General features: G+C 34.6%; 1 protein-coding gene across 1 annotated transcript; it reads right to left on the minus strand.

Moving 5' to 3' along the window:
• Window positions 991-4,079, minus strand: LOC109830128 (flavonoid 3',5'-methyltransferase-like). The gene is made up of 5 exons (XM_020397288.1): window positions 3,980-4,079; window positions 3,793-3,872; window positions 3,548-3,692; window positions 2,648-2,779; window positions 991-1,498 (listed from the first exon to the last, which is right to left on the minus strand). Exons 1-5 carry the CDS (start codon window positions 4,040-4,042, stop codon window positions 1,199-1,201), a joined length of 720 nt encoding a protein of 239 aa, XP_020252877.1. The 5' UTR covers window positions 4,043-4,079; the 3' UTR covers window positions 991-1,198.

Below are 10,322 nucleotides of genomic sequence, written 5' to 3' on the forward strand. Positions count from 1 at the left end.
ATGGTGGTGGAGAGGTATATATGACGTGACATATATGTATTTATTATGATATTTTTGGTATATATATATCTTATGTGGAGTGATAATCTTTTTAGGTTTGAGAAGGTACTCCCATAGGGAGTAGCAATACGATACGATGTTCTAATGCAAACGACACTGATAACAGGGATGCCGACAACGACGATGATGAGGAGTGAGTGAGACTTGTGTTAAGACATATTATGACTTTTGAATTTTACCTATATGTAATATATTTGTGGTTTTATTGCGTAGTGAATGAATATTATTTGAGCATGCGAGATGTATTGTGATGTGATTATATGATGAGTATTGTTCGATATTGTGGATTGACGGATAAAATTGGATGAGTATTCATTTGGAATGTGAATGTATATCATGATTGATTTTATGATATATTGTTAAATATTGTCATTGGATTGATGTCAATACAGCCTATATGTGTATTCTCGTATGGGAGGCTACCAGAAAACTAAAATTTTGTTTGCGTAATAAATACATTGACGACGGATTTTTCCGTCGCCAATGCACATTGGCGACGGGTAAATCCGTCGTCAATGTGCATTGGCGACGAGGAAATTCGTCGCCAATGTTAAACATTGGCGACAGATTTCCCCGTCGCCAATGTTTATGGGCGACGGGAGCCACCCGTCGCCAAAGAAATCCGTCGCCAATAGTCGTCTGTCGCCAATAAGTATTGGCGACAGGGAAATCCGTCGCCAATGCTTATTGGCGACGGATCCATTTCCGTCACCAATATGTATTGGTGACGGATTTTGCGGCATTGGTGACGGATTTCCCCGTCGCCAATGCCATATTTTCTACTAGTGATGTTCGGTGCATAATTAGAGTGGTGGGGCCCATTCACTTTTCTCCTTCAACAATTTCGGCTGACAAAAATTTCACAAAACACCTCAAAACTTTGAGCATGTTCCACAAAACACACCTGAATTTCAATTTCTTTTCCCCTCTATTGTTAAAGATTTGTGTAAATTCCACGAAACCACCCAGAAGAAGAAACAAGTTCTTAAACATCAGTATAAAGCGTCCATTTAACATATGTAAAATGCAGATGTTTCCAGAGAATTATTAACCAGAACATATTCAAGCCTCAAGCGATCGACAAACTACGTACCATGAGCTAACATGTAGCTTTTATTGAACATAAAACAGCACAGACTCAATACAGGCGCCTGCAGAGAGTGACTCCATCGCCGATGGGGACCTGCGAGATCTCGATGCGAGGATCAGCAGCCACGAACTTGTTCAGCTCGACCATGGCGTCCCTGTCGATCTTGAAGTCGGTAGGAAGAAGATCATGTTCCTCCTTCCACCCTGCTACCGCCCCCATCCAGAGAGTGTTGTCGTATGCAATTGCCCCTCCGACCTTAACGAGCTTCAGTAGTCTCTCGTGGTACTTGGTGTAGTTTGTCTTGTCAGCATCCACGAATGCAAAGTCATAGAGATCTTCTTCTTTCATCTGTTACATATATTTGCCAGTTTTTAAGATATAAGCCTAATCAAATTAGACAGTAAAAATCAGTTTAATAAATCCTTGATCATGAATACATTTGAAAAGTACCTGTTATATGAGGAATATGGATATTCTTTGGTACCAGGTATCGACTTCGGTCATTGGTAGTAAGGCGGCTTAGTAATTAAGTGAAGGACTAGTTTCAAGTGAGGACCATTTGGATGAGGAACGGATGAGTAAACGCTCAGTCGGTTTTGACTATTTTTTGTCAAACCAAACCAAACCAAACCAAACCGAATGAAACCGTTTGGTGTGGTAAGGTTTGGTTTGGTGTGGTTAGGTTCGGTGTGGTTCGGCTTAGGCCAGACATCAATTTGGAGCAGTTGAGCTATATTAGGCCAAAAAATAAACATTCCTCCTCCAATTCTTTCGCTCGTCTCATATACTAAGTTAAAAGACCGAACTTATTAAATCGGTTACTTTACAAACTAAAATTTAGAACATTATCAATCAAGTTATATTAAAATATTAGTTTAATAAGTCCTATTCGCCATCAAAGAGTATGAGGTCTAGTGAATTATGTTGAGAGCGATTAGTTCAGTTATTCGATTTGAGAATTTTCAAAGTCGAACTGCCGAACTGACAGAAGTTTTTCTATAACCAAAGAGAACAACCAAAAATTGGCCAGTTTAATCAATGCAATCGGTTCGAACCAATTAATGCTCACTTTTAAGATGAAGGGTTGAAATGTGATCATCTCACTATCAAGGATCAACCTTGTCAGTATCTAAAGATACCCATTTTTCTCTATATATATGTATGGGTTAATGAATATCATGTGATATGAGTAAATTCTCTCATATACAACTATGTAGCTCAATCCTAACTGAGTGGGGTAAGCTGGTATCTTTCTACTCCTTTATTCACTTGTAGAAATAGAGCCACGTCCTTGTTATGTGATGGATTCACCAAATTTTCTCTCTTTAGCAAGGACAACTTTTCATAGTGAAGCTAAACTTTAGAATAAATAAATGGAATCTGCTTCATTCTCCATTATCTCTCCAATTTTTCAACAAATCCACTGTCCTTTATTAAGCACGTACAAATTTAATGCTTAAATGATTACAACCGTAGAAATTTAGACATCATGCTTACCTCATGGAGCAATTTATCAAGAACAGGAAGAGCTTCTGATTCGATGAAATTAATCTTATGTTCAACTCCTGCTTTTTGAATAAAGGGTAATCCTATATCGTAGGATTTTCTATCGAGATCAATCGCTGTTATCTGAAAATAAAAATAAAAAATGTTAGCAAGTTACTATATATAAAAATAATTACTACAAAAGTATAAACTAAAAAAAGAGGTTTAGTGGCCAAACTATAAAATATAAACCATTTCTGGCCCAGTGTTTTTTGCCAAATAGGATTTAACCCCTTAACTAGGTTTTTGTTCCACTAACCATTGTTATTGTAAGTGGAAGTTGGCAAATACAACCCTAGATTTCAGACGGTGTTATATATTTCTCCATTATTTTGAGATATCACGTGAGATTCATGTGACGATAGTTAAGTTATATCATGAATCTGGGAAAACAATTTAGAATGGAAAAGTAATTCATTATCATATGATTCTTAGATGATATTCAACCGGGAAAATAATTTAAGGTTAAGTTAATAAGTGTTAATAAACTTGTTGTGAGGTATAAGTGGCTATTGCAGTTAACCCCTATAAACTTGTTGAGAGGTATAAGCAGATGAAAAGATGGGTTAATTGTCAACAGACACTTTGTACTATCGCCTAATTGTGGATAGACCTTCTGTAGTTTTGTTGTGCATAAAGACTTCCTGAGTGAAATTTCTTGGCTCTTCTACTCTCAAGATGTCTATTTTCCAGAAAACAAATTTCCTTTTCCCTAGGAGTACAAGAGTCAAAAAATTCACTCAAAGGGGTTGCAACAATAGAATTACGAGGGGGTTCTATCGGCAATCGAATGATAGTAAGCGGGGTCTATCAGTAATTAACCGAAAATTAGAAATGAGTAAACTTATTCACCTTTCCATCATTTGGCAAAGCCAAAGCAGTAGTGAGCAGAGAATACCCCGTGAATACCCCAATCTCTATTGTTTTCTTTGCATTCATAAACTTCAATAGCAAAGAAAGGAGAAGGCCCTCTTCAGGAGGCACACTCATGCGAGACCTGCAACTCAATAATATATAGTTGTTTATTTTTTAGAATATACTGAATGCAGCAAAGAAGAAATGAAAGCGTACATGAAACACCAAATTAAAGTTCTTGCCATGGTATTTTCGTGGTCTCCTCCCTCAACCCTTTGAGTTGTTTGTGCTCTCTTGGATATACACTTGTCTCCAATATGTACTAGCAAAAAAGAAGAGAAAGAAGAAATAAATGCATATATTATCGATCATTGTAATTATAATTTATAATTATAATAAGAAGAAAATGAATGAAGAAGACTAACTAACCTCATGAAGAGCATCACTACGGAGGATGTTCTTTGGGAGAGAGATATGATATGGACGCTCCATTGAAGATAAAAGTATTATGAATTAAATTGATGAACCTCTATCCTAGCTACCTTCTCTATTTATACGCTCATTGGCTCTGACATGAACTAGATTACCAAACGACCATTAATTACAAGTTTATAACACAAAATAAGGTTTTTTTTTGTCTATATGCACTCCAAATCTATTTTATTTGCACATTGACCTCCACAATATTTGGATATTTGCTAATCTACCCTTGCATTCTCTCACATTAATTTCTATATCCGTCTCAATTAATACTGTTGAAATTCATAAGGATAATTAGAAAATATGCAGATTTTATAAAGAAATCATGATAAGATAGTTTCTGCGCAATACAAGCAAAAACCCTTATCTTTTGGAAGGTATATTGTTGTCATTTTAACTTTTATCAGCTTGAAGTATAACAATATTAAGTGAGATCAGTGATCCTCGAACTCAATGTAAAAGAATTTAGGGGTAAACTAGCAAATATTAAGGTTGGGAGGTAAATTATTCTACAAGCAATATAGGTTTAAGATCTTCATAAGACTTTGTTATACATGCATTGTGTTTGTAGTAGAACGGCATTAATTAAAAATGTCCAAATATTATTAGATTATTATAACTGAGGAAGTGACCCTTTTACGTTAGAGATCTGGGAAGAGACTATCCAAGTAAAAAATATGTGTATAAACATAAAGTCAAGGATGAGAAGGAACGAAGATATCTTTTCTAAAGGAAAAAAGGAAAGGGAAAAAAAAACCAATGCAGACATTGTCAAGCATGCTACTAGCTAGTTAGGATATTTTCTAGAATGTAGCCTGTGGCATAGTGAGGTCGTTGCGTTTATGTATTCAACACTAACTAGAGAAGCAACTAGGCTGTCAAAATGGGCCAGGTGGGTCTGGCCTGGCACGGGCTTGGCACGGGCCTACCCGGACCCAAGTCCAGCCTGACACGGACCTGCCTGGACCCAGGTCCACTTTAGCCCAATAGAATCGCGGTCCGAGTTTGTAAGGTACTATCTGGGCTAGGCACTACGTAGCCCGGTCATTAAATATTTTTTCTATAGTGAAAATTTTAAAAAAATAATAAATAAAATTTTAAAAAATCAGAAAAAATTCTACCTTATTATTAGTCATTCAAAACTAAAATTTGCAAATTTCATATAATTTTAAACAAAACTATCTTATTATTAACTGCCTAGAATTACAATATTTTTTAAAATATCGCATCATTATATCATGGGTACATCCCAACCAAGTTGGCACCTCTCAGTCTATATCAACATCATTTCTTCCAAAAAATAAAATCATAGATTAAAAATAATAATTTATAGATAATTTTCTATTTTTTATCTAGTATCTCCAAATCTTCAAGTGCTTGAAAAGCGGGCGCCTGTAATTCAATGCCTTGACATCTCTTTTTGGACCTCCACTAATCTTGTAAACACATTACTGTTTGAACTGTATTTGTATCCAGAGACATTCTGTAGTCAATCTTGTAAATACATTATTGTCTGAACTATATTCGCATCCAGAGACATTCTTTAGTCATTAATCAACTATCCTGAAGTGCTAAAAGCCTTTTCGAAGCTGTGGTAGAAACACGCACTATTAGTAATTCATGAGCCATGATGGAAAGCATAGAATATGAAGCGGTCCATGTGCTTCCACCATGACAAAAGATTAAAGTCTATGCCATTTTTCGAACATATAACTAAAGATGCAGATAAATAATGTTCAAGTTCAGAAACTTCCCTTAATGGTAATCCACTACCTCTATTAATCAGCTTGTTTATCATCATATTCCTTGAATTCGAATAAGGGCTCTTACCTTTACTAGATCTCGTAGCATATGTGTTGGCCTTTTTATTTTGATGATGTTTTAATAAACAATTTATAACTAATATTGTTTGTGTAGTGCTTTTGTTTTCTTATTTATTCTAAGCAAACAATGCGTTTGAGGTTGAATGGAATTGCGCTTCAACGATCATATCCAATGGAGGTTGGCGGAATAGTGGAGTGAAGTAATACATTTCAAGTCAAGATCCAAGTTCAAGCTTCATCCGCAAAGTTTACCAAGATGAGCTAAAATTGAAGATCAATATAGCTTGGGTATAGTTTTTATAGTTTAGGAGTTTATACCTTGTGTGTTGATACTTTAAGCTCAATCATGTTACACACACACATCGTTTTTGGTTTTATAGTTTTCACATTTTTATAAATATGAAACATATATACTTGTTTACATATATACACGTTTTATATTTATCGATATTGTTTAGCAATATGTTTTTTCATATATATATAAAACAAATGGATATAGCTATATGTATACATGTATTTGTTTTATATCTATACATGCAAATAAACATGATTTCATTTATGGATTAAAGACGTTTATTTGAAAAATTATATGTTTATGGATTGAATACTTGTTTATACTATTTTTATATCTTGTATAAGTCTATAAATCCATTCAAAATGTTTCAAGAGGTTGTTCAAGTATTTTTGTCAAAATCATGTGTTTTTTAGATTTCGTATTTTAAGTGATTTTGCAAAATGATAAGATTTCACAAATCAGAAGTGCTATTTGAAAACTAGTTTTTGTAACATGTTCTTTTTTGTGTTTACAAGCATTCTCCAAAGTTTTATATTTTTTGGAATTTGTTTGCTATTTTTAATTCAAGTTTAAAATCAGCATTTCTGTTTTAAACTTGTGTATCTGAAATATCCATTCGCGGTCGACCGGATTGGTCGCGACGGTCGACCGCCTGAAGTCCAGAGACTTTGCTCTGTTCTTCAGCCTTTCGCAGTCGATCGACCATGGCGCTGCAGTCAACCACAGAAGTAGTCGTTGCACAGTAACAGCTAGTTTCTGGTTTTGTTGTTTTATAGGTTTTAGGGGTTTTCTTGGGTTGTTTTCTTCTATCCTATATATACCCCAATGCATTTATCATTCCTACCTACCAAGAGAGTTTTAAAAAGAGTTTAAGTGTGTTTAACAATTGTTTAAATTTTGTTTAGTTTGTTTAAAGCTTGGTTTGTGAAGATATTTTCATAAGAGGAAGTGGAGATCAATTCTTGGTGTTTGAGCTTCAATTCATCTATCCCTCGTACTGTTGTCATTTTAGAGAAGTTTTTTTAAACTCAATTTTTAGCTTTGTATTTACATTGTTTATTGATTATCATCTCTATAAGCTAGATTTTCATAATTGAGTTTAAATTTGTTTTGATTATACTCATTGTTCACACACAACCTATTGAGCTTATTGTATTTACATACATAGTATATATTAGGGTTGTGGGATTGTGACCTTGAGAGTGAGCTTAATTGAGTTCTCATCTAGTTTGAGAATAAACATTTGTATTTGTGAGCCTTCATTGTGAGGATACACTTTGTAATACACTTGTACACCAAAAGAAGTGTGTGGTGAGAGACGGGGTCGTCCCAAGAGGAGTCGTCAATAGTAAAGCCTAGGACGAGGTTGTAAATCCGAGCACTTGAGGGAGATATGGGCTAGAGACCAACACTTAGAGGGTGTAGAGTGGGATTGCAAGAGTGTTGATTGTAAAGTTTTCGGTGAGCTAGAAAACCGAGTATGAGATGTAAATGTTATTCGGGTGAGCGTCGAAAACCCGGGTGTGATAGTGGATTTCTCCCTGGGAGTGGGGAGCGGAGACGTAGGTTGGAAGGTTCGAACTCCGTGATCATTTGTTTGTGTTTGAGTTTGTTTTGGCGTTCCATTTGTGCTTAGTGTTTATTACATTCTTGTTGCCATTGTCAATTATATATTGGCCACTATCTTGTTTATATTGCTTTGTGTTTATATCACCCTTAGTTTTATATCCTTGCATATTAAGTGTTGCATATCTAATTTGCTAGGATATTTGTTAATAAGTTTTTAATTGGTATTAAATCAAATTATATTAGCATAAACCATATTCACCCCCCCAGGGTTCTTTCCTAGTGGCATTAGGGTCTAACATATGGATATTGAGATCTAGAATTGGAACCATATCTACCACTATACTCTTCAAATAATTGCTTAAAATAATGAGATTGTGTTATGATAACTAACAGCATAGTCTCATCATTTTGATCTAATATCATATTTTCATATAAAGAATTCATGAGATTTTCAAGACCGGCATTCTTTAAACATGGATCAATAAGAATGACAAAACCATAAATAATAGGAGTGAGTCAAAATTATTTATTAAAGTTGGCTTCCATTTTTCTAATCATCTATGAAAAATGAGCATCCATGCAATAATTATTAGAAAAATATTGAATATTTAAAACTTATAAAGCAACTTGAGTAATCATTGGTTAATAACAATCAGATAATTGAATAGAATCTTCAAAAAAAATTGAAGCATGTTCTTTACATAAGTAATAACTCGCCATTCATGATCAATAATTGTAGCTATAGGTGATTGTGAAGAACTATATGAAGAGCTAGAAAAAATCAGACTAATAAACTCATCTATAATTTCTTTATATTATAGTGCTACATTATTTAAAATTAAATAGGTGGAATTCTACCTATGACCAACATCCATTGGAAATTTTCTACATTTAGCATTACTTCTTTACAAAATTGACCTATGACCAACATCCATTGGAATTTTTCTACATTTAGCATTACTTCTTTACAAAATTGTTTCTATCTTTTGGTTCTTCGTGTAGAACTAGTAACAAAATAACATACATCACTAACTTTTTCTATCATTAGTCTAATTTTCTTAAATGCACTTTGCTCAATTAAGTTCAAAATATGATAAATGCATCTAACATGAAAAGATACACATTAGCATGACAAATAGCAAAGAAGACTGAATGAGATCTATAGTCATATTATCATTGCTAGTATTATCTAGTGAAAGGGTGACAAAATTTTAGAAATTTTTAGTTTCCCATTTCTTCCATTAATAAATTTTTAAGATTTTCCCCAGTATGTGAATCTTCAAATGAAATAAAAGACATGACTATTTTATTCATTTGCCAAGTGTTACCTATCTAGTATGTTATGATATATAAATAACTCATTTTTCTCTAGATGTCTAAATATCAAACGTTAGAGAAAATCTATTGTTTAAACTTTGAAAATAAGAAACTAATTTTGTTGTTTCTTCATTATAATATTTTATAATATCGCGTTGATAAGTATGGTGAGAAAATTTTAATAAGCGGACATCATAAGTTTCTAACCATATTTTGGAATTCATCATCTTCTATCATTGAAAAAGGTATATTTTTAATTACAAAACATTGATGATGTTCTTCTTGGCTCTAACTACATCATAAGTCCATGAACTGGGACTACTTGTGGAAGATGATTACGAGAGCATAGATTGGCGGATATTGGGTCGGATGGTCCTTGCTCTTTTGGCTTAGCATATGTCTTTTGGGGTGGGCAGCCCCATGCGTATGTCACATTTATTTGCTTGTCGCATACGGGACATTTCGTCTTTTGACCGATTACAACTTCGTTGTTATCTTTGATTACAATCTTCTTCAAGAAACACCACACTTCTGATCATGGCCTTTTGAAAGCTCAAGGCTGTGGAACAATTTCTTCTGATTTTGCATTAGTAATAGGACTGAAATAGGGAGTTACATTTCACCTTCAAAGGTGTCAAAACCGGAGGAGTAAGCCATTGTAAAATTTGAGAGAATTACAGAGTTAGATTTAACTTAGAAGAGAGAGAGAGAGTGTGTGTGTGTGTATAAGAGAGTATTAGGGGGTAATAAGAGAGAAGAAGAGTGAGTTTATGAACAACCAAATGAAAACATCCCTCTATTTACAGAGGCAACCTCCTAGAAAAATGACCAAAATACCGTTAAATTTTGGATTTTTTGACCATTTTGAGAGCTATTTTGGTCAAAATATCATTGTTAGTTTTTTTTAACCATTGGAGGTCTACTGGGCGTCAAACCTGGGCCGGACACTTGTCACAGCTCAAGTTTTTTACCACAATGGCTAGAAAACTAGCTCTTGTGGCTTTTACCCAAGGTTAAACTCATCCCTAGTTGGGCCGGACCAAGACGGGTTTTGCTAGAGCCACTTTGGTCCGAGGCCGGACCGAGACAGGCCCTAGCCCATCGGGCAAAACCCAGACCCAGGCTGAGCAAAAAAGAGGCTAGGTTCAAGCTGGGCCCGTGTTAATGGGCTTTTTGTACATCATAAAAACAAGCACTTCACTCATCATTTACATATATAATTTATGAGTCACACTTTAGGAAACCAGCTCTTTGCCTCTTGGACTTGTTTAAAAGGAAAACATTTTCT

Source organism: Asparagus officinalis, chromosome 2 (assembly GCF_001876935.1).
Source record: "Asparagus officinalis chromosome 2, Aspof.V1, whole genome shotgun sequence".
Classification (NCBI taxonomy): domain Eukaryota; kingdom Viridiplantae; phylum Streptophyta; class Magnoliopsida; order Asparagales; family Asparagaceae; genus Asparagus; species Asparagus officinalis.